This window comes from Monomorium pharaonis, chromosome 5, assembly GCF_013373865.1.
Source record: "Monomorium pharaonis isolate MP-MQ-018 chromosome 5, ASM1337386v2, whole genome shotgun sequence".
Classification (NCBI taxonomy): domain Eukaryota; kingdom Metazoa; phylum Arthropoda; class Insecta; order Hymenoptera; family Formicidae; genus Monomorium; species Monomorium pharaonis.
The window spans coordinates 23,270,386-23,295,142 of NC_050471.1; the positions used below are offsets into that span (position 1 = coordinate 23,270,386).

The 24,757-nt window shown below is 31.6% G+C and overlaps 2 protein-coding genes and 1 long non-coding RNA gene across 16 annotated transcripts in view; 1 reads left to right on the forward strand and 2 right to left on the reverse strand.

The window, feature by feature from the left end:
* Positions 1-100: 100 nt before the first annotated feature.
* LOC105830716 (bolA-like protein DDB_G0274169) lies at positions 101-5,303 on the reverse strand. Of its 2 annotated transcripts, none has more exons than XM_012670222.3 (4): positions 5,106-5,303; positions 703-917; positions 393-427; positions 101-280 (listed from the first exon to the last, which is right to left on the reverse strand). In XM_012670222.3, the coding sequence occupies exons 1-4, from the start codon at positions 5,143-5,145 to the stop codon at positions 190-192; spliced, it is 381 nt and encodes a 126-aa protein (XP_012525676.1). In that variant the 5' UTR covers positions 5,146-5,303; the 3' UTR covers positions 101-189. The 2 variants fall into 2 exon arrangements, with proteins under 2 accessions (XP_012525676.1, XP_012525675.1); XM_012670221.3 differs by having other exon boundaries at positions 393-461; positions 5,106-5,300.
* A 186-nt stretch (positions 5,304-5,489) lies between these two features.
* LOC105830713 (THAP domain-containing protein 2) lies at positions 5,490-8,259 on the forward strand. Of its 2 annotated transcripts, none has more exons than XM_028192473.2 (6): positions 5,490-5,866; positions 5,976-6,138; positions 6,240-6,315; positions 6,377-6,670; positions 7,415-7,579; positions 7,948-8,259. In XM_028192473.2, the coding sequence occupies exons 1-6, from the start codon at positions 5,718-5,720 to the stop codon at positions 7,971-7,973; spliced, it is 873 nt and encodes a 290-aa protein (XP_028048274.2). In that variant the 5' UTR covers positions 5,490-5,717; the 3' UTR covers positions 7,974-8,259. The 2 variants fall into 2 exon arrangements, 1 of the variants encoding a protein (XP_028048274.2); XR_003626267.2 differs by having other exon boundaries at positions 5,492-5,866; positions 7,415-7,867.
* Positions 8,260-8,715: 456 nt separating this feature from the next.
* The window catches only part of LOC105839991, a 139,824-nt gene continuing 123,782 nt past the window's right edge, over positions 8,716-24,757 (reverse strand). For all 12 annotated transcript variants that reach the window (XR_004963447.1, XR_004963446.1, XR_004963444.1 and 9 more), the window contains 3 exons: positions 24,637-24,730; positions 16,201-16,510; positions 8,716-12,023 (listed from right to left, as the gene is read on the reverse strand). This is a non-coding gene — a long non-coding RNA (uncharacterized LOC105839991). The remainder of the gene's footprint in view (positions 12,024-16,200; positions 16,511-24,636; positions 24,731-24,757) is intronic.

Sequence of the window (24,757 nt, forward strand, 5' to 3'; positions counted from 1 at the left end):
TCTGATTTTGCAAATTGAAAAGTTTTTAAATTTCATTATTTAATTTTGTACAGAAGATATTTCGTGTATAATGATCTCATTTAATAAAAGAAAACATTTTATGTAAATTGAAGAGATGTATTTATTTTGATACTTATGTGAGTTATTTTTATAATTCAAGTTACTGCTTTTTTATAATTCATTAAATTATCACACAACATTATTTTCCAAAACCGCCCCTGCAAGCAGGACTCGCAGCCACCATTTTATCACTTGCCTCCCATTGCTCTGGTGTTTTAGCCTTGAAGACAAGACAATAATATATATAAGATTTTTTTTACCTAGCTAATTTTAATTCTTGTCATGCTAATAGTGAAGGATTAGACATCCTAATAAATAATAATCACACTTACCACAATTGATAGAGCATGTACACCTCTCTGCAGTTCTGCTTTCAACAATTCGTTTATCATCCGGTGTCGCTAAATTAATAATTGATTCAGGTGTTCTTTCCATTATTTTAATTAGACGTAATAATATCTAGACCTTAATCGCAATTATTTAAAATTTATAGATAAGTATTATTATTTTCTATTATTTTATATGCTTCAATAATGCAATTACTTTCTATGATATATTTTCGTATATCTTATATGTTTATATTTCATTTATGATTAATTAAAATGTCTGAAAATTAGAAAACATTAAAAGAGTGATACTTGCCTTAATTAATGGCTGCTCATCAAATTTCTCTGATACAACCACTATCTTAAAATGCGTCTCAGAGTTCTTGAGAACGTTATGCATATAGGACTCATTAATAACATCGCAATGAAGGGGTTTTAATGCAGCTTCCAATTTTGCCCTAATCGAACTTTCTACAGGTCTGTTCAGTGCTTCACAACTGCTCATGTCTTGCTGATAAAATGTATTGTAACCTATGTTGTTATTTTTTTGTTTAATTTATATTTGCCTTTCTTAGATGGATAAGGATGTACATTCAAAAGTTTCTCCAATCTTTTCGTATAATATAAGAACTTTATCAAATTTTAAGAATAAAGACTGACCATAAAAACAGGCCAAAAACAGCTTTAAATTCGGGCTTGTATTTGATACTAAATGATTGTTTATAATCAAGCATTAATCTTCAGAAAGTTTCAAATTGACCCGGCTTTTTGTCCTCAAGATATAAAGGGTCAAAATTGTTAATTTCACTAACTTGCGTGTTGCATTTTAAGACGTTGTAATGAAAAATTACATAATGATAGGTTTAATAAACGCATTCGTTCGTTGACATATAATTCTATACACGAATATATGTATATATAAATATGAAAAAAGTATATGGTTATATTATACACACGCACGCACGCACGAAAAAAGTATATAGTTATATTGTACGCACGCACGCACACACATGGATGGGCTATTGTAATCGATAGACTAATAATTTTTAATGCAAAAATGATTTGAAAAAATAATAAAGATGAACAAATTTTTCAAGAGAATGATTGCAAAGTTGACCTGAAAAAAAAAAAAAAAAAGTAATAATTATATTGTAGCCCTAAGAAGGGCTGGTTAGAAAAATATCCTGGAAAAGATAATAAAAAGTGTCCTGAAAAATAATCCTATAACGAAAATAATAAGATAAACAGGTCAATATGTCGAGCTAATATCAATTTTCACAATATAATATAATTTATTAAATCAAAAATATATCATTATAACGCTATTAAAAATAACTGTGTTAAAATTGTTAAACAAATTTCGATACTCGTTTTGACTATACATAATTCTCTTCAGTTGTGCCAAATTACCAATATTTATGAAATTAAACGTGAGTAAAATAACGCAAACGAAAATATAATTAACCATTTAGAAAATGATGTCGATTGAATATCCATAAAAACAATGCATATCGTTTATAAAAATGTGTCATAATAATTAAAGCGTGAACAAATAAATAATACAATCAAAAACAGTTCAAAATTATGGTCAAAAATCTTGTCGAGAAATGTAAAAGATCAAAACCGATGGAAAACGTGTAATTTATGAACAATATAAATCGATATGCGTATTGTAAAAAAACTCTAAACTACATATGTTGATTTCAGACAATATTAACACAAGCAAAAAAGCTAACAGTTTCTACAATGCGTTAAAAACGACCGTAACGTTCGGTAGTCAGAGGCAGAAATTTCTCACAGTTGTTTTTAATAGCGTTTATAATGATATTATGATTTTGATTTAATAAATTATATTATATTGTGAAAATTGATATTAACTCGACATATTGATCTGTTTATCTTATTATTTTTGCTCAATATTAATTTATAATTTGTTTATTTTTCGTAATCCTATAACGTATATATCTAGAATCACATATCAGCGAACGAATACGTTTATTAACCTTTAGAGGACCGATCCTTTTTGGAATGACTTTTTTAGTTTTAAGCCTTCGGCACATGATACGATTTTTCACGCTAGATCGCGTACGAAACGTCTTACTACGTATCCTCATTGGCTTACGATTGGTGACATAATTATCCAAGCCAATCAGAACACGTATTAAGACGCCTCGTATGCGATCTAGCATGAAAAATCGTATCGTGTGCCAAAGGATTTAGTGTTAGAACATTTTTGTCCTCGTCAGTGAATTGAACTACGAAAAAGATGACATCGCTTTAATGCTCAATATTAGGTTTTCGGTTCAGATAAAATAAGTGGTTTTTTTTGCTGTATTTGAACTTAATATTATTGTTTGTTGTTAAAATGATTGTTTAACGTCATTTGCAATAAAAATGTTTTGAAAAATATTTATAAAAACGTAATTATGTCACACTTTGTGAGATATGAGGCAGTAAAATGTTGTTATACAAAGTAACATCAATTTATTTCGAAATAAATGTACATATTATAATGAAAGAAGTAATTTTAAATGAAAGAATTATTTTGTAATTTTTTATTCCAATGTCTTAAAACAGCGAATACGTAAGTTGATGAAATTAACAACTTTGACTCTTCATATTTCGGGAATAAAAGTCAGTTCAATTTGAAACTTTCTAAGAACAATGCCTCATCATAAATTATTATTTAATATCAAATTCAAACCCGAATTCGAGGGTGCCAAAACAGGCTATTTTTGCGGTTACTTTTTATGATTAACATATAAGCATTTCTGAATTTTTCAAATTTTGTAACTGCATAGTTTTCTTTAAATCACTTTCTAAAATACTATTGGAAAGAAAGTGATCTTATAAAACGGAGAGTTGTAGTTTAATCGTAAAAAGATATAAGAATCTTGAAAAACTACATTCATAAAAAGATTGGAGTTTAAGAAACATTCTGGAATTAAGAAAATAAAAATAAGCGATCTTAACTCTATCTATAAGAAAATAAAGTTTTACCGTACCGTTTTCGCATAAGAATATAAAATGTTTATGAATTATACAATTCCCATTAATTAAAATATGACATCAGATTATCGAAATGTAGTATAACATCGCTTGTTATTTTAAAAATTACAATTATAAATAATTTTTTCAATTTTTTCCATATCAATCTTTATAAATATTGTAAAAAAACTGTTTAAAAACTATTGTAAATAACTGTCGTTTTTATTGCTTAAATTTTGTTCATTACTTATTGTTTTAACAATAGAAATGCCAAAAACCTCTGTGTTAAAAAAATATACATGAATAAAAAGCTATGTAATTTATATTCACTTTTGTAAACTGGAAAATTTTAACTCAAAACCCTTTAAAACTATATTTAATGCTAAGCTTTCTAAGGAAGTGAAATAAGTGACATAATTGCTTCAATTATATGCTGATTGCTATGACAGAGTGTCAAGAGATATGAGAACAAAAACCTACTTACAGCATAAGATACTAGTTATAGTTTAAATCAAGAGACTTATAGTGGAGTAAGTTGAGAAGTAAATTTAGTTTCCTGCGATTTACTAGTCATAATATAACAAATGCAAATAATGACATAATGCAGGGCCTGTTCATTTTCTAATACATTTCCAAATAGCAACATGCCTTTATAAGGTATAAATTCGCGTTGCTTGCATCTTTTGCATTCAGCATCTTTGCTTTCTCTTTCTTTAATAAATATTTATTTATTTTATTTCAAATACAAAAATTTTGAGAATTTCAAGCAACGCGAATAAACTTATTATTATTATTGTAACATGTTGCTCACATTTATAACATATGTATATACCAGAACAATAATCAAAAGTCTGTGTGAATCTATTTGTTCACAAATTGATGTTTTTACAATATGACAATTTTGTAACAATTTGCTGGCAACTTGTGCCATAGTCTAAAATCATCTAATCTTGCTGTTGCCATTATGTTGTTATAACTAGAACCACACAATGCTATCATATTGCCAACAATGCGAGGTAACTAATACTGTTATCTTATTGTTAAATTGCTAGCGATACATATAGGTATACACTGCTACTTGTGTAACTGCATTAATGACAGCATACTCGAAATTGTTAAAGACAATTGTGTAATCAAGTCACTAGCATCATAAGCAATCACAGATTTACAAGATTTTATTGAGACTAAGATGCTTGGTTAGCTGATTAGATGGATTATTATTTTTTAATCTTACAAAAGAAGTATGTAATTTAAACGATTATGAAATAATGATGATTTTGTTCGGTTATTGTAGTCAATTCACCATTATATTTTGTTACATTTCTGTTGACAGAGTAGTTTCTTATTAGTTTTAATGAAATTCTCTACGTGTATTTTTTAGTGTGCGGAATAAACGTACAATAATAAAAGTCATAACATATATACACAATATACACAGGAAACTGCGAGAAGAGCAATTAATCATCAAAAGTGATAGTTTTAAGGTTAGAAAATCTATCGTATCTTCGCGAATCTTCTAACAATGCGTTTTTATATAATTATCACTGTGATCAATTATTTTATTGTACATGTAAGAAACAAATTTATAAATTAAAATATGTGTATAACACTGATAAGAATGTGCACGCAATAATAAAGATCCAATTGATATTGTAAGTTTAGTTTTAATTTTATCTTCATCCTAACCTTATTAATTTATCTTAAACAATTTAACTAACTTCAAATACTTACCTTTCCTAAGTATTAATCTTGTCAGTTTTGGCTTATACATTTATTGGCAATTTTAATTAATATACAATTTACTTCTTATGTCAGAATTCAAGCTCGAATTTCCCGCTATCTATTACTCTTTTGTGTTCAGTCACCGATGGTCACCGACGAGACGGCCTGCGACGAGATGCTTTTGATCCATGAGTTTGTGTTGGTGCCATAGACCTATGGTTTGTTCGCGTCACATGCCCCAACATGCTCCTATTCACCCCAACGCACTCCAATACGTTGATTCCGATGACGCCAACCTATTAGAATGCGTTGGAGTGAGTAGGAGCATGTCGGAGCATGGCGACGCGAACAAACCACTAGTTTACACCGAGCACTTGGTACGCGTATCAAGTAGTGAATTTAAGCTGATCAGCCAATGATTAAATACATTCACTAGTTATTTACTATTTGATACGCGTACCAAGTGTTCGGTGTAAACTAGAGCATAGAAGTCTGTGCCATAGACGGAGCATCACCTATCACTTACGACGAGAGGGGGTTGACATTCGGGGTGAAGAGGTACTCCATAAACTTCGGTTGAATTCGAGTACGCTCGATAATATTCGACTAATAATTCAGCATATGCATATGACTGTAAGCGACTGCAAGCAAGTTTTTGTGTGCATCATGAGCTTTTGTGTAATATTTGGATGCAATAATCGCATAAATAAAAAAAATATTGAGCAAGTGGAAAAAGAAAAAGCTGCAAACAAAAAATTTTCATTCCATTTGTAAGTAAATTATTTCAATCTAGGTTAGATTTGGTTATACTTCAAAATTTCATATATTTTTTATACATACTTTTAATTTTTTAAATTATATATATATATTTGTTTTTAGGTTTCCACGAGATGTTGAGAAAAGAAACAAATGGCTTAAAGCTTTAAATTTAGAAAATTATAATCCACCTAAAACGGCTGCTGTCTGCTCTGCACATTTTAAGGAAAAAAATTATGTACAAAATTGTTCGTTTCGTAAATTAAAAGAAGATGCTGTTCCATATGTATGTATGTGTGTATATATATATATATATATATATATATATATAATGTTTCATTAGTGTAATTATGTAACGTTGCAGTAATAGACAATTTTTATTTGCAGTTATCTGAAGAAAGGATTGCCTGCGCAAGAGAGGAACATCAAGAAACAAATTTTGTTACAGAAAATATAGAAACAGGTTAGTTTTATTTATAAAGTTATGTTAAAGAATTATTGAATAATAATTTCTATCATTGCAGATAACATAAATAATACAGAATCTGTTATGACTAAAATTCCATCATGTAACACAATGGTTCATCGCTCTACAAGTATCTCTCCTGAGAGGATATTAAACTCACCAATAAAGACTCGATTACGTCAGGTTTATGCAAATAAAATTAAATCTTTAAAAAGAAAACTGCATCTTCAAAATTATAATCACAAGAAAATGCAAACAAAACTTCAATCAATGAAGATTATTATAAAGGATCTGCAAAAACGAAATCTTATTACACCAGATGAAGGCGACATATTGCAACATTTAGAGAAAGGTACGAAAGATTGATTAAACGAGAACTAAGAAAAAAACAAAACTTGCCTGTTTCGAGAATGTATAAAGATAGTTTACAGCAATTTGCTTTGTCGCTTCATTATTATTCACCTAGGACATACAATTATGTTCGCTATAAAAAAGGCTCGAAAGGCTTTGTCTACGTTAGTTTATGGTTGGTGCACGTCATACTCGTAGACGTGTGTGTGTGCGTGTGTGCGCGCGTGCGTGCGTGTATATATGGCATTAGAGGCAGAAATTATAAAGTGTAGGATGAAAATGATACGCTGCTGTGCAAAAATTGTACAAACCATACAGAAAATGGTTTTCGTATGTTCATATTTCTTCGAGATGAGCAACGAAAACAATTGTGGATTGAAAAATGTGGCCAGAATGTAATATCGACTTCGAGGTTATGTGAGGTATGCAAATGAATTATATTGAAAATTTTATATTAATATAAGATTTCGAGCAGTATATATCTTTATCACTTTTTTATAGTAACACTTTGATGATTCTCAATTTGAAAACCAACGACAAGATAAATGGAGGAAATTAAAACCAAACGCTGTTCCAACTATTTTTAATAACAATCAAACTAGTTTAATTATAACATTCAATAATCAGTTAGCAATTAGTAAGAATTGTAGAATTAATTTATTATTTTTTTATTCAATGTCTCAATATTTATTATTATTATTTTCTAATATATTTATATATTTATATGTGTATTCTTTGTTTACAGAGCAAGAAACTCTTGACGAAAATATACTCCAAAATGATTCTATTCAAAATATTAATCCAGTGATTTCAACTGATTTCAACACTAAAATGTTTAAAGATTCAAGCATTCAAACTGATGACTGTAACACACTTATATTACAAATCAAATATATTTTTAATGAACAAGGTACTATCCGACAAGCTAATGAAATAAAATACTTGCAAAACAAAATGCTAAAATTAGAAGAAGAGCAAGCAAGAGCTAATATCTTAAAATCAAAATATGAAAATGAAAAATTATTACAGTTGAAAACAATAAGTAAAATGAAATTTTATAAGAAATGATACTCAGTCTTAAGTAAAAGATTTAAAAAAATTCCAGTTAAAAAAAAATTGTTACAAGATTATTTAATTTAATTTAAGACCAAATGGTCTTCTCAATGTTTGAAACTTGCAACACGAATAAGATATGCTGGTAATTTCTTCACTTTTTGAATAAAATAATATTTGTTTTGCTATGAGATTAGCGCTAATTTTATTACTTTCTGTTTACAGTTGGATGGAAGGGCTATTTATTTTAAAAAAATGATCTCCAGTTATCAATACCATCTTATTCTACTTTATGCAGATACACCAGTAGACTTAATTTTGCTCCAGGTACATTAAAAAGAGATTCTTATGTAACCCAGCCTTACTCGCTTACTTTTGGAATAAAATGAAAAAATTTGCTTGAGTTACGAGCCAGAAATGACGTAGATTGCGATTAACAAAATATAAATAATTTATGAAAAACCCTGTATATCGAAAAACCAAACCCATAGCAACAATCCTTGTAAAATTTGGAATAAAATGAGACCTTTTGCATAAGAATCGGGACAGAAATGACGGAGTTCGCGAAGAACCAAAAATTACTAAACAAAATATAAATAATTTTTGAAAAATCCTGTATATCGAAAATCCAAACCCATAGTAGCAATTCTCGTAAAATTTGGAACAAAATGAGACCATTTGCATTAGAATCGGGCAACAAATGACGAAGGAGTTCTATGTATATAAGTACCGGGAGTCTATGTCCGTTTTTTCTCTTTGTTCCCAAACTCCTTCTCTCTCCCTTTCTCTTCGGGAACGGGTAGTGTATAAGTAGTACATATAAAATACATGCTTCAAATTTTAATTGGAATTAAATACTTGCTTGTGTATCTTTTACTTTTATTTTACGTATGCGAGATCTTTATTAGAAATAAAGATTAAGAGGATAAATCATGGATTTAGGGGATTTCCAATGTGGTTGAATAAGACACAAATTTTCTCCTTTGTAATATCTTTTTGTTTTTTTTTATTTGCTGTCTTTATTGTTTGGGGAGAATAAGCTGCGTCGGTTGTTTTTCATCGTTACAGCTACATTTTAACAAAATTAATCGAACGAGTGACTAGGTGACGGGAAGCGCGACCTCCCGTCCTGATACTTTCTATTTACAAAAAAAGACGGAGAAAGGGAACAGAAATGACTTACTATACACTGTACAATCTGGATCCATGTTTAGCATATCCGCGTTTACAGCATATACGCATTTAATAATTCGTGACAGATGACTTATTGATCTTTTTTCGTTTTGTTCTACACAAAGCAATTGAATCATACAATTAATTGCATAAACAAAAAGGTATGATTCTACTTAGAAATTTGATCACTGAGTGTAGAGCGCACCGGAGACTGTTAACGTACTACACATGGTGTTGCAACTAATCTTGTGCAATTATCTTATCTTTTCTACGTGAAGGCACTCCTAAATTTATGTTTTAGAATACAATAATAAAACGAATTACATACAATGTTTAAATTTGAATCCTTTACGTAACGCAATTTCACACTGACATCGTATAACAATATACTCGCTACAAATTAATATTACTGACAATAACGAAATGACAATTGATAACATCAAATTAAAATTGAATACGCGTTACGAGTATTTTCTATTCAAATTGAAATATGCATCCAGATAATTGATAAACTCAATTATTTTGGCCAGCTACGCAAAAGTCAAATGTTTTCTTTTTAAAATATTATCCTTTTTCCTCAACACTTAATGAATGGATCATTGAATTGTCATAAGATAGATAATAATACATCAAAAAGGGATATTTTATCGTATAAAAAATTGGAACTTGCTTTCTTTTCCGAATGCGACACATTTAAAGAATTAAATTACGAGTCAATAAAATATTCGTTGAATTCGTCGCAAGAAATATTGCCGGTTATACCCTTAAAAATAACTCTAAAAATCGACGGATCACTCATTATACTAATAACACTTTACTATACTATACTGAGGATCATAATCCTCTAGATTTTCGGTCATTAGTGAAGCATTATCAATTTTTGCCGAATTTGAATAGCGCGAAAATAAATATCTGCGCTGATAGAAAATGCAAATGTATAAGAAAATATTTTAAAAAATTATATACATATATATAATAAAAAGTGATTAAAATAATTTTATTACGTGCAAAATTGTTGTTATTAAAATTGTATAAATAATTTCTATTCACGAATAATGCCAATAATTTCTATAATAGAAACAATTTAATCATAATTTTTCCTATCCTTTTTTTGTAAAAATAAAGTTTTGTGTTTAAGTATGTCCTAAGTTTAATAACTAATCAAATCCGCAAAACTTCTCCAACGACCGAACGTCATCTCCGTCGATTTCTTTAAACTAATCACTGACGCAAGAAGCTCCTTTTCTGGCGTCACGCTATAACCCTTCGACCAAAAATTAATCCATTAAGTATATGATGTGTCTATAAATAAAATCACTTATTACAAAGAATCATTCTTATTGTTTGCCAATAAAAGATACTAAAATTTATTCTAATCCTCTCGAGAATATTTGCTAATTATTAAATTACTAAATTATCAATTAAATGTTGGGTTAGATATAAAAATAATTATATTAAATATCATAATCAATCAACAGTGTTTGAGATTTTCTTTAAGAATGTGATTTTTAAATATTTGTAATATTTTATAATATTTTAATCGTCGAATATGCATTAAATAGTAGTCAAAGGGTTAACGTAAGCGCACAAATGAAATATCACGTCAGCATTATAATAAAGCGGACTCAATATGAGCCGTCGTAATAGTTCAATAATTTTAAATTGGCCTATCGTATTATTTCGAGGCGCCGCATTCCATTCTAATAACGGCAGGATTTTTCAAATCCTAGAACCTTTTTGCAGACCCCTGAGGATTCTTAGGAACACCGAAGTTCGTTAATTAAATCGTATATCCCGCGGACCTTTGTCCAGAGAGATCGCTACACATTATTTACACACTTTGACGTCGGCGGCCTCGAAATCAATTACGGGAACAAGATAGCGGGCGATCGACTTCATTCGCATAAGATGAACTGAGAATCAGCTGCCTCAAGAAGAAAAAAACGCACGCGTATGACACGTATAAAGCCAAAGTAAATCAAGTTTGTTTATTCCGTAAAATTCATTAAATTAAATATGAAATCATAATCAAAGAGGATCTTCTTAAGTTATAATATCTGATCTTTAGCTTTAACTTCGAACATACACTATATACTTATAGATGGTACAAAGTACGGACTGTTTCGTTGTCCTCGCCAAAGAATGTGATTCGCACGATAATATCGTCAGCAGCTGCAAGTCTTCTCGTTCAATATACGACTAGTTTGCACTTCAATAGGAAAATGTATATGCTGTTTTTATCTCTTAATAAATAAGAATTGAAAGTTTCACGATTGAATTTTCTCTCAAATTTGCAACTTCTTCGATTTGTAGAAGTTGTAAAAATTGAGCTATGATCAAAATTGCAAAAACTAAAAAGCAGGAGTTGGAATTGTTTGTGGAATTCTAATTTACCGAATGGTCGATCACACACCACTCGCATCGTCCGTAAATCCAGCCGACGCGCTAATACTAGTTAACTATCCGAAGTACGGTGATTTGTCGGCTATTAATTAATTGCGCAAAAACATACGCAGAAGCTACGAGGTAACTCGCTTTGTCGCACCCATGTATCGCGATTTCTTCGCGGTATCAGTCTCATGAGAAGGCGCTTGTGGAATAAAAGAAGGCACTTCGTTGCATCCTCTTTAGGCACACTTCCTGATATGTTTATTGGCCAGCATCCGAGTATCGATTTGCGCCACTCCTTCCCCGAATGTTTTTCTGTCTCTTTAGATTTTCCATCATTTTATACTCTCCTAAAAATTTTTTTTTCTATTTCGCTCTTTATATCACTGTTAGCTTCATGTCTTTTCTAATCTCTCTTTTCATTTCAATCTCTTTCACGTTTTCCTCGACTTCTTGACTAGAGCCTCTTTCTATCAATAATCATCGTGTTTCTATCAATCCTTTATTATTAATTCAAATAATTCAAATTCCTTTTTCGGGGCTCTCAGACTTTCGGAATAGGCTTTTGGCCATCAGTAAACGTAGATAGTTTTTAACTGATCCTTCAGCTCGGGAGGAATGGCACAGGTCTCCGTCTCCGCTTTCCGCTTCACTAGTCGACGCCAGCGTCCACCAAGATTCTTGCGGAAGCCCTTCGCAAACCCAGGCCGATCCGACGGCAAACCGTGTACAAGGGTATCCTGCAAATAAAAAAAACCTCGTTATATATATTTATGCCATTAATACATATGTGAATGAATCAGTGAGATTTATGCGAGATATACAAATATATTATATTATTCATATCGTATGTCAAAGTCTATAAAAATAAGCGTAATAAAGTAACAAATTGGAAAATAGGAAGATATTCTTTGTTCTGACATGTTTTAACTGGACATTATACTTTTTTAAAATTGAAAGTTTTAGTACTGAACATATCGCTAACATATTAAATCAAGATTATATCCAATATCGCAGACGAAGGAATGATATTTCGTGAACGCCTCGACAGCTGCACCCTATTCGGGACCTGGCTGGTAAACGGCGATAGGTAAACGCCCACTGGCGACGCTAAATTTAGCGCCAGGCCGGAGAAGCATCGAGAGTTGCACCCATTTCGCTAGTGTATTTATACATACAGTCTGAGACTTTATTATATCTTACGTTGAAATTTTATAGCTAAACTATAATTATAAAAATAATCGACGTCGCCGTGACATAATTATAAAATTCATGATCCATCGTTATTAAATTTATTACCACGTTTAAACACGATCAAATGTATTGTTAATACATTTTTAATTTCGCGTACAGTGTCATACGTTTTGATGTAATAAAAATATATTTCTTAATTTAATGATTATAAAAACTATAAAAACATTAATGTAATCAATTCGAATTTATCAAAATAATAAAAATTATTTTATTATTAAAAGAGACGGCTATTTCAAACGATCTATATAAAGCCGCTCTTTTAATCCTCCCTTTCTAAATAAAGAAGTTAATTTTCCTAATTGTCAGCCTAAGAGTCTTTCCCTCGTAAAGTCGATAAATTACATTGTGACCTAATTGTAATATGTTTTGTTTGTGTGTGTGTGTGTGTGTGTGTGTGTGTGTGTGTGTGTGTGTGTGTGTGTGCGCGTGCGTGCGTGCGTGTGTGCGTGCGTGCGTGCGTGCGTGCGTGTGTGCGTGCGTGCGCGCGTTGAGGTAAAATTTGTTTAAAAAATCTGTAATGTTCCGTTATTACTGCCGACGGAATTGAACAAATTAAAAAAGAAACGTTCCATCGCGATCGAATCTACTTCTGCATGTTAGGTTAGGGCAGTAAAAAGCGCATCGCAGCTGTAGCCAATCAGCGTTTACAGTTCGAACGGCGGGAATAATCGATCGTCCACGACGTAGCATGAAACCGTGATGGCCGCGGGTCACTGTCCCGACTATCGATTAACGGGCTTCTTATTTTTCCCGAGTTTTACAAAGAGTATATCGGAAAAGGCGGAAATCAAACAAGTGAAATTTAGTCGATAAGTTTGTACATTCCTTTCTTTGGCAAAGTTCTTTTCGTTCAAATTTGTGGAATCGTAGAAATATAATAATAAAATTTTCATACTGCCTTTTTAATGTAAAAATATATTTCGATTCTTTAAATAAAACTGCGTAATTTTGGAAAAAAACTTTAAAATTTGTGTGTGTGTGTGTGTCGTTTGATGCATTACAAATTTTTAAAACATTAAAAGAGTCATTTTGCAATTAATTTTAAGTTAATATATACAGCCTACTACTCTTTAACTTAATTTAACTCTAAGGCATAATAAATAAATAAAACTTCAAGATACCTAAAATTAAAATAAGTTGTTTCACAACAAAACCGCGCAGTTTTGTTGTGAAAAAAATCACTCTTAGGAATAGCAGCTGCATCCATCACTTTCTACGCCTGCAATTCTTTTTTCGGGTGTCTCCGATCGATATATCGCGTCCTCGAGTTGGACAACGTAGCAGGGAAACCAGTAAAATCTAGTAATACTGGATCCACCGGTTAGTTGACCGTTGTGATAGTTAGATCGACCGATAGATCGCGAGCAGCAATTTAAGTACAAAGTTTATGCGATTGACTTGAGCTAATCGTATTTTATCGGGCAAAATGTTAAAAAAAAAGAAGAAATTGTCTTCTCTGTTTGAACAAATTGTTCTCTCTGTATTGTTACTATATATCATCATGGGCAAATGTACAAAAAATTTACTAAATAATGTTAATTAATAAAATATAAACCCATATTTCATAATTCATATCCTTTTCTATATAAAATTTGTTAAAACGAATTCGTCAAAAGCGAGAGTTATATTTGCACGATTACGTCTCTTAGGCAAACCTAACGAAATAACATTGAGTCTGTAGGACTACATAATTCAGAATAGATATATAAATCAATAAAATGTAATATTAATACTTCGATCGTATACGGAATCTAAATTAGGCGCCCATTTTGTCAGAGGCTCTTTTTGACATGTGTTACGAAAACATTAATTATTAAAAAAAATATAAAACAGTATTATAAAAATTATTATACCATTTGATAGAAGATACTTTCTAATTTGTATTTATGTTTTTAACATTGTTTTTTAACTATTATTTAAAAAATATTGTTTAAAAACAAAATAATATTCCAAATTCGGTACCTTTTCTCTATATAATAAATTTTGTGCTAGAAAAATGTATAAATCATACAAGAAACACTAAGATCCACTATAACCGTTATTTAGCCTATCTCGAATTATATATAACACATATAATCTTATAAGTATGTTATAATTCTGTAAGGGTATGTCAAGTTTTCTAAAAACTGATATTTTGATATTTTTAACTACTTAATTAATACGAATAAATATGTAGGAATTTGTGTCTGTTTTACATTACATTAAGATTTTGACCTGAATTCTAAAATCTAAAATAGTTGGAAAACAGTCGATCCTCATATTTAGGAACGTCTTAAGATATGTAAAATTGATCACAGAGTTGTATTAGCATCTTAAGATATTACTTAAGATCATATAGAAATAAGAATTGATTATGAATATTGACTTAAGAATTAAAGAACTGTACTATAAAAATACAATGTAACTATTTCAAGTCTCTATGTATAAGGATTCTACAGGGATGATTAATATTAAAAGAAAATTGACGTTTTCAATCATCATTTTGTTTCTTTTAATCAATCAAAACATTTAAAAAAAATAAAATTTTATCGGATAAAAATCATAATTAGATGACAAAATTAACATATAAAATGAATATAGAATCATATAAAAATATAAAAGATTTTACATAGATAGAGTAAATTAGGGCTACATTCCAAACGTCCTTTCCGAGGAAAATTTTACTCGAAATATATAGTACACGTAACGTATCCTATATTACATCGAGTAAAATTTTCCTCGGAAAGGACGTTTTGGAATGTAGCCTAGATATTTAATTAGATATTTAATCCCTAATAATCACACCTCCGAAAAATTTAATAATAATCACATGAGGTCATTTTGACTCCAACGACTATGAACGCTTACTGCAACAAAAGTATACGTCTTATCGACAACTAAAAAAATTCCTAGACATGATTTATACATTAACAAATATGTTTTCAGAATTTAAATAATCAATTTTCATGTTTAAAGTATTGAGAAAATTTCTTGAAAAAATGAAAGACTTTTCTATTAAAAAATTAATAATTTCAATTTTTTATAATTCTATCTAAAAATTTAGGGTTTTATTCTTGAGATATAATACTCTGAGAGAAAAAAATTTGATACTGGATACTTCAAAAAGTATATTTACTTTAAAGATTATAAATTCAATGATTTCGAGGCAAAACAATGCGATAATTCAGTAGTGAAGTTCATTCAATTGTAAAATCAATCATGAAATTGTAATATTGATGTGAAAATTTGTTGGAGTCAGATAGACTCCGGGATGAGTACTAAGGGTTAAATATAAATATATATCTATAAAAAAAGAAATATACACAAAATAATTTAAATATTTTGCAATGCAATGCAATTGAAAAGTACACAAATGCTATTAATAAGTATATAGGTTGGAAAATTTTAAAGAAATATGTGAAAAGATAATTCAAATCATTCTAATCTGATATTCAAACGTATTCCTTTCCTAAGAAACTTTGTCCTCTCTTTTTTGGCTGCATTAAAATGTTTTTATTCTCGTTAAACAAAACTAAAATGGTACATAGATGCACCCAAATGATGTTTTTGAATGCAGTCCTTTCGATGAGAAAAAAAATCGCTGTTCAATAATAACAAGAAACAAAAGTTAAACGTATTTGCATAAATATAAAATACAAAGTGTACAAGTTGTGTGCAACCAACCTGATCGTTGTACAACGTATACTGCGCCGGCGGCATGTGGGGGGGCGGGTACGGGGGCGGGAATTGCCACGCGAATGGATCGACCGGATTGGCGGACGGTGTCACTGTCGTCGCGGCGAATACGTGCTCGTCGCAAACGCTGTTGCCGAGGTCGGTCGACATGGTGGTCGTGGACATCTGCGTGCAGCAACCGTCCGGAGGTGCCGTCGGTGTCCCGATCGTCGTGAGCGACGTCGCCGTCTGCACCACCGTTGTCTCGGGGTGCACCACGCCCGAGCTCGAGTGATGATCCTCGCGTTTCCGCAGCTTGCTGCGAACAAGGCGAATCGCGATCATGGTTCCATTGCTCCCGACCATTTTCCTGCACTTTAGGTATAGCCTCGTGAGTTTGCCTGTCTTCGCGACCGCGTTCCCGGAACACGGAAGCTCCTTGGCAACGGGATTCTTTGAGCTCTCCAGGGTACACGATGTTCTTGACGCTCAGAGAATTAGGAAAGGGTCCCTTTGACGAGACTTGATGAGATCGAAGTCAAAAATCCAAGATTTTTGTCGATTCCAGAACTCGCGGATTTACGAGGTGTCTGAGATTCCGCGAGAACTAGGTTTCGAGGAAGAAGGGAAAGAGTGGAGAAGACGGAAAACGGGAGCTTTCCAGGCGCTCGGATTCCTCCGAGCTCCAAAGTCCCGAGAACTCGAAGTTATTACGCAAGTCGACACGGTTCCGTGGAGTGGGATGACGTACGTTCCATTCGAATTGTTAAGGATTCCCCCGACCGATTGAGGACTTCTCTCTAACGACTCGAATTTTCTAAAGTAAAGAGGAAACAAAAAAATGTGAGCGTGGATTTTCCTCTTTCTCAGTCTAATGTCTGTTTCTCCTTTGCGCTTTTACGTTACGTTACAGCGCATAGAACTATCGTCGTATCAGCTGTCTTCCTTCCTCACGTCGAGGAACGATTTCTCCTTGTTGCTCACTCGTGTCTTTATTCTCCTTTAACGCGGTTGTTACTTGACCAAATCGAAATTTAGGTACACTTTACGACCTTTCTCTCCTATCTTATTCTTATATTGGATGCGTTTTTCTTTCCCGCGGTGATGAATGCAGACGTTTACCTCGAAATCTTTCTCTCTCTCTCTCTCTCTCTCTCTCTCTCTCTCTCTCTTTCTTATTAACGTGTCTTTTCCCAAAGTTTTAAAACACTGCCTTCTTTCTAGATTACTCCGTCTCCGTCGCACGCACCATTTCCTACACCATCTCGCTCTGTCAAGCGAACCTTCACCAACGCTCCCTTCCTACGTTCCCTTTGTCGAGCCTGCCGCCTAATTCACGCAGGTTGGGATATCACCATTTATAATACACTTGCGCGATACTCGCACTGACTAGCTTCGTAAATCCTTGGCACTCGATCATTATTCGGACGAAATCTTCTCTTTTCTACCTCTCTCTGCCTCTCTCCTACTACCTGTTACGCGCGCGGACACCCGGAATTCGAGAAGGACCGCACGGCGTCGTCCCTCACCGCCGAAAGACCCGAACGCAGCTGACGTAGCTCTCCGCGCCAAACTACCCACCGTCCGCTGCTCGTCGCTCGCGAATCGCCAGCGCGCATCTGAATCGAAGAACGATACACGACCGTCTCTTATACCGCTCCCCGTGACGTCACGAGCGTGCGCGCCAGCGATTGGCGCGCGTCGCGCGCGTCGGCCAATCGGCGCCGTGGCGAAATTCAATTCAAACGGTATACGGCGCCCGCAGCCGCGCACGTCGTCGTCAGTTGTCACGCCAGAAGGCCGACCGCGACCGGACGGATTTGCGTCTTTATGTCGCGTAATCGCGACGTATGTAACCGACGGCGACGCGACACGACGACGGTGGCAACGCTGGCGGCCGTGGCCTCTCGCGTTTGTTTCATCGTAGTTTCTCTCTAGCACGTTTCTTTTTTTTTCTTTGTACTCGGCGCTTCTCTCCGCATGGTGTATTGTGCACCCTGCCGTGACGTATCGCGATGATTAACGGAACGGCATTTAGTAGATAATTGTCCTGGATATTCCTGAGGAGGAATTCATGCAAATTTAACTAAAGGATATTTTTTTCGGTTTTTTAATATGATTTTCGTGATACAAGTTCATTTAGCGTTTGTGACATCAAGTTTATTAGTCGTATATTAAGACGCTCGACCGATCATTACCAATACAATTTTTAATACTCGAACTTCGACTTCGATTACAATCAAATTTTAGTTGTTAAATATTATCACAAACTAATTAATGTTTTACTCTCGAATGGAATTAAATAGAATTAGGTTAAATTAGAGATCGAGTTAATGTTACTTTTAACGAAGTGAAATTTTGTTGTGTAAAATATACAGTTAAAAAATTTATTGTTTTAATAAAATGAAAAAAAAAGTATCCATTTTTTAAACTTAAACGCAATTTAAACTTAAAAACAATGAAATTCAATTAAATTAATTTCAATTTAGATCTCTATCCGCTCGTATGAAATTTAATGTCAAATTGAAATAAAAATAAGAAAGAATTATGAATTCTCCGAGAGAACACGCAGCTTTACAGCGTCCAAAAACAAAACTTTATATAAGTATAAAACTCGCAGTTCAAATACATATATTAAAAATAAAATAAAGAATGTATCAAAATAGCTATGAAATCATCAACTATAATATAAACTGATATTTCATGAGTTTTATGAGATTAAGAAAAAATGCTTTAAAGTAGGGAAAATTGCATTGAAACATGACAGACCTACGTTGTTATTGGAAAGATAAAATGCGTTTATCACGAAAACATACGTTTACTCCGAGGGTTAAATTAAATATAATCAATTCGTGATCAATCAAAAGATATTGAATTAATTTAGATAAGATGAAATTAAGCTGAATCAAGATGCACGAAATTTAACTCGAGTTCAATTTCGCAGAAGTCAACAAACAAGAGGCAGAACAATTGCAAGGGGGAGGAAAGGGGAATTCTTAAATTATAGTGAAAAGCTTATCAGACTGCGATAGGAAACAATAATTTACGGATACTGTATGTCCGCGATTATGTAACAGTGAGGATGCCTTTATTATTTCACACATAGAGAGCTTGCCTGCATTACACGCGCAACGTTCACGCTACCATACAATAACAGCAAGGGTTTTATCTTCAAATCGTATGTATTTGTACATACGTTGTCTTTATTGTGTAATTCCTCGAGCCGAGTTACGTTGGATGTGAGAAAGAAAAAAAAAACGAAACAAAAATGACATAACGCATTAAATCTTAAGTGCAGAATTTGATTTAATTAATTAAATCGAACAAAATAAGATAAAATAAAGGTCCAAAGAAATCAAATTCATTTCAAATACGATCTATTATCCGCGTCCAAATTCAAAATAGTATTCTATTTATAATTTTACGTGCTTTGAAATACAAATAACAACTGAGTAATCACAAATTATACGCAGATAACATATGCATAATATGAAATATATAAAATTATAAATATATGTGAAATTCCATCCTTGACACGAATTAAATACATTGTCTAAAGTGAGTTTAGAAAAATGCAAGACAAAATTCTTAACTTTTGAAGACATTATAACCGAGTTAAAGACGGAATGGAAGAGAATTAAAGAAGACAAGAAGATCTGTTATACATATGTAATCACGGCAGTTATTCTCTATACTTATTTTGAAATCTATTCTCGTAGATGACAGCACTGATAGGAAATCTTGATTCTTAGAGCAAGTTACTGAAGATCTGAGTTTTTCACTTACTATCAAGATGCAGATATGAGAATCTATTATTAATTGATTATCGACATCTATCACATACAGCTGATAACAAAGATGAATCATGCGATTGTTGGATTTAAAATGAATGATGACAGAAGGAGGTACATTGAACCTCGTTGTGTGAAGAAAATTACAAAATCTAGATTTCTTGGAGGAATTGTATTTTGCTACTGCTGGTACTGTTTCTGCTTCTGCTTCGCAGCGGTAGAATCATGTTTACAAGTGTGGTAACTCGTAGATTATTCAATTCTCCCATTAATCGGTTGATGAACAAACAATCTACATCATGTATTTTGACAATTCGCGTGTAGACAGATTTTATTAAAACTATATCAGAGTTTATCATTATTGCGAAAATGACAAGAGGTTGTAAAATTTGGATATTATTTGATATTATTTGTCGAAATACTAATAATATGAACGTAATACAGTTTTTAATTTATATATTTTGCGTTGTTTATTTAACTATGCAACTTATTTTGTCGATGACAAATGTAACTTTCGCAATGTTAATTTTTATTTTAAAACAAGAAAGAGCGTTCGTTACATATGAAAATTCTTGTTACAAGTGCTCGCTTTTAGCGTGGACGAGAATAGAAGCGTCTCGAGTTTCAGGCAATTGTCCAAGACAATGATTATGATTAAGAGTAAAAAAGTGTAAGTAAAGTGTAAAAAAACTGTTTGCTTAATTTCAATCTGACCGAGAAGAGATAAATACAGTTGATGCTCTTTATTCGCGAAGTCGCCATTTGTTGTTGAAAAGTCTGTGACTATATTTTTTATTCGCAATAGATATTTCAATATTTACGTATATAAATCATCGCACATGCATTTTAATCATCACCAGCTTAATTCTTCTTATAATTCTTAAAATATATATATAGAAGATTCGTTAGCACAAGAAGCAAGTTGGTATTTGTGTTAGATTTATGTATATTTATGGTAAAAGGTACGATGAAAAAGTTATCACAAAATATCTCTTTTGTAACATAAGTATTATTCTCAAAGTTTTTTTATGAAGAACATCAATATGAAATTTATTTACAAATTATTTATCTATACTATCTCCATTTTTATAATTTCAAATTATTGAAAAATAAAAAAGATCTTCGTTTCTTTGACATTTTTAAAATCTTATATATTTATTAAATTAAGTCTTATACCCTATATATTTTAAAATCTTATAATTTCTTCGTTAACATGCATTTTTTTCTAAAGAAAAGCTTTGTCTCGACGAAGGACTGACGACGTTTTGATAAGCAGCAACGAACGAGAGACAGCGTCTCGACAGTGTCTCGTGATGACGACGACGTTCTGGGAAAGAGCATCCAAAAGGGAAATGCGAGCGTCTCACGAGCGCTCTTGCTTTTATCTCTATTTCCGTTCGGCACACGCCAGACGTATGCGTGCCGTTTTCAGCCACGCGTCATGATGCCACGCGACACTCCCGGATGGACGGATAAACGGACGCGTTCAAGATTTTTTTTTTTCTGTTTCACGCTTCTGCGTCTCTATCTTCCTTTTTAATATATTTACTTCTACACTTTACATATACACCACAAAATAATATTCATTATTTTAAGAGTTATAAAAGATAGGCAGTAAAACTTGAGTCATGCATTTGTAGTCGAGCATATTTTCGAGAATTATAGATCAAGTTATAGAGACAAAATTACATTAAATATGAAATGAATAAATGTTCATTAAATCTGAAAATTTATTTGCTAATATTGGCAGCTTTAAAGTATTAATAATTAAGGTTTTAAGGTTTTAATAGCATTGTAATTAAATAATTTTTCATCTTTTCTAATACTACTTTCAAATAATTATATTCAGATACTTATATAAGTGTAGAAAAATTCACTTAAAGGAAAGAAACCATGAAAAATGTGCGAAAATGACTTTTTTTTTACAAAAATGGCTCTAATTTCTTACCAGTAAAGTCAAGTTCAAAATTCAAACTCCATTTTAAGAAGAAATAAATGCATTTTACGGCCATGTAGGGCATTTTAATGTATTTTTGAAAAGATATAATCATTTAAAGAAATAAATGTTGCAAAATCTCTCAAAAAGTGATAAATGGGAATATCAATAAAAGAAAGTAGTGAAATTTACATTTAAATCATATTTTGTGAACTTTTTGTGTTACAAATAATAAACAAAATTTATTAATGACAAATGATACAAAAGATAAATGTTTAATTCATGACAAAAAATTTGAAAGTTTAGTCTGGTATCGCAAGGACATCTTATTCTCTAAATTGGAATGAAATCAGAATGAAACCGTAAGAATAAAATTTTTTCTTCCGCAAAACCTTTAATGTATGAGCAAATTCCTTTATTTTACGTAAAACAATAAAAATTTGCAATTTTTCAACTAAAGGGCAAAAATAGGATAATATACCATACGCAAAATCTTTTTTGTACTGCTTTCTCAGTTACAGAGCACTGCACGCTCTGATTGACGCAGATGAACTGTCAAAGAGTAAGTATAGTAAGAATTATAGTAAGAATCCAGTTCCATAAACTCACCTAACTACTTTAGGACCGTATAGTTTAAATTTCATTTGGAGTGACATTTGGAATGTGTTTGTTTTAAAGGGTTAATTTTTATTCTTAAATTTACTTCTCGCATTAGGATGTATCATATTTTATAAACATCGTGTTTAATCGACGTTACTATTAAACGGAGAAAAGAGACAAAACACGCATGTGCGCACGTGCAAGAGAAAGAGAGCGCAAGAGAAAAAGAGAGAAAGACTCAAAACAGTTGTCCTTAATTGATAATTTTCAGCACGTAATTCATCGACACGAGGATCTAATTAACGGCTGCAATTATCGCATATTTGTCATGCGAAATTATTCCATTCGTCGTTATTTTTCTCCCACTCCATGAGTATTTTTCCGAGTATATTTTAGCACTGTATTTAACGTCACTCACGAGGCTGTACCATCACACTAATGTAAATTACTTAATTAACACCATTAATAGCCCAACCTATAATAAATTGTAATAAACTAAAATAATGAACTAATAATATAAAATTTGTTGGTGATAAGGTGTTACACAGTGTGTACAATTATTATGAAAATGTCGTAAAGCCAAGAGATAAACTTTATAGGAAAAAAAAATGCATTTTGCAATGATATTTTCTATTAATATATAATAGTACGCATTGCCGAATAAATTAAAATAATGTTACAAATATAAAGTTTAAATTAAAATATAACATTAATAAATTTTAAAAACTAGCTGATATCTCCAGTATATGTATTATTTGTCATAAGAAAATCGATACTTTTGTATGTCGGAGTTGATGGCTTCATTTCATAGCAATTACTTTTTTTTATTTTGATATAAAATAAAATCTTTTTAAAGGCAATTTTTAGAATAGGAAAGAATACTATTTAAAAAAAATATTTTTATTTGAAAGTTTGCGTATGTTTTTTAAAGTAATTTTTATTCTCAGATTTTTTAAAGCAAAGTTTACCAGAAAAAAAATTATTAAAAATTACGACTTTCACACGGGTCTAAAACGCGCCATTAGCAGACGATATCCAAGTGACGTCATACCGTTTCTCATTCATAACAACACGGGAAAAATTTTAGGCACTTATTAAAAGTTTATTTTTTTCGAAAAAAAAAAAAAAAAACATTATGAGTGAGAAAAAATTGTATCGTCGATATTTTGTGCTCCTGTGTTCAAATACACAGATGAAAATGTCTTTTTCCGTGCCAGAGAATAAGGAAAGACGCAAGCTATGGTTAAAAGTAGCTCATCGAGCAGATGAACAAATTCAAATTATTACTGTTGTCAAGATCAGATGTTAATGTAAGTAAATAATTTTTTTACCGATTGCATTTTAAAGTTATACTTGCAAAATAAACGTACGCTTTCTACAACGTGAAGATTCTCTACGTAACAAACATAACCTATAGCAATATCGCCGTAGGTTTCTCGAGATGACCTGTATTAAAAAACTTTTAATGTTCAATAATATTGAAATAAAAGAATATACATTATTTAAAATTATTATTATACATATGCACATATATATACATACATATATTCTACTTACAAAGATGCTTTAACCAATCTTATTTCTGCTGCGTTAAATCTATTATCAGTTTTGATAAATTCAGCCACCATAAATATATCAATTTTAGGTAAATTTCTTGAGTCAGTTTTAACAAATCCCGTTTCCACCATATTTTATAATAATAAATAAGTATTAATAAAATAAAGATTTAGTGATCCTCTTCGAAGTAACGGTATGACGTCACGATAGCAACAGCCAATCGTTGAGCGTTTATGAGTCACGTAAAAATTTTTGAAAATAACAGTATTTTATTTATTAATTTTAATTATTAATCGTAATAAAAAATTCAAAATTTTTACATTTATAATCCTTAGAAATTGTATAGATATATTTAAATAAAAAAATTATATATTTTTTATTTTTTATTTTTCCCTATTATTAAAATAATTAAGATATCGATAATGCATTTTGTGGAGAATTTACCTTAGAATGACTAGACTGAAGGCGGATTTTAATAGCTATTAGTAGATGTATGAGACTTAATTATGAGATTGTTGATAATAATGTCAATGATGGAAGATAGTATAAAGTAGCACTTACCTGATCGTTACAGCAAGGAGGACGATTAAGACGCCCACCAGAACCATAGCAATCAGCACTCCACCTATCATATAGACACTACCGGTAGGTGGATCTGCAACAAAGAAACAATATATTATTA

Excerpts from the sequence above, each read along its gene's own strand:
- LOC105830716 (XM_012670221.3), bottom strand. The coding sequence starts at position 5,145 with ATGTATAAGCCAAAACTGACAAGATTAATACTTAGGAAAG. Across the intron at positions 918-5,105 it reads AAGATTAATACTTAGGAAAG|GTTACAATACATTTTATCAG; the intron begins GTAAGTATTTGA and ends ATAACAACATAG. Across the intron at positions 281-392 it reads TACATGCTCTATCAATTGTG|GCTAAAACACCAGAGCAATG; the intron begins GTAAGTGTGATT and ends CTTGTCTTCAAG.
- LOC105830713 (XM_028192473.2), top strand. The coding sequence starts at position 5,718 with ATGCATATGACTGTAAGCGACTGCAAGCAAGTTTTTGTGTGCATCATG. Across the intron at positions 6,139-6,239 it reads AAGAAGATGCTGTTCCATAT|TTATCTGAAGAAAGGATTGC; the intron begins GTATGTATGTGT and ends TTTTATTTGCAG. Across the intron at positions 7,580-7,947 it reads ATATATTTTTAATGAACAAG|TTGGATGGAAGGGCTATTTA; the intron begins GTACTATCCGAC and ends TTCTGTTTACAG.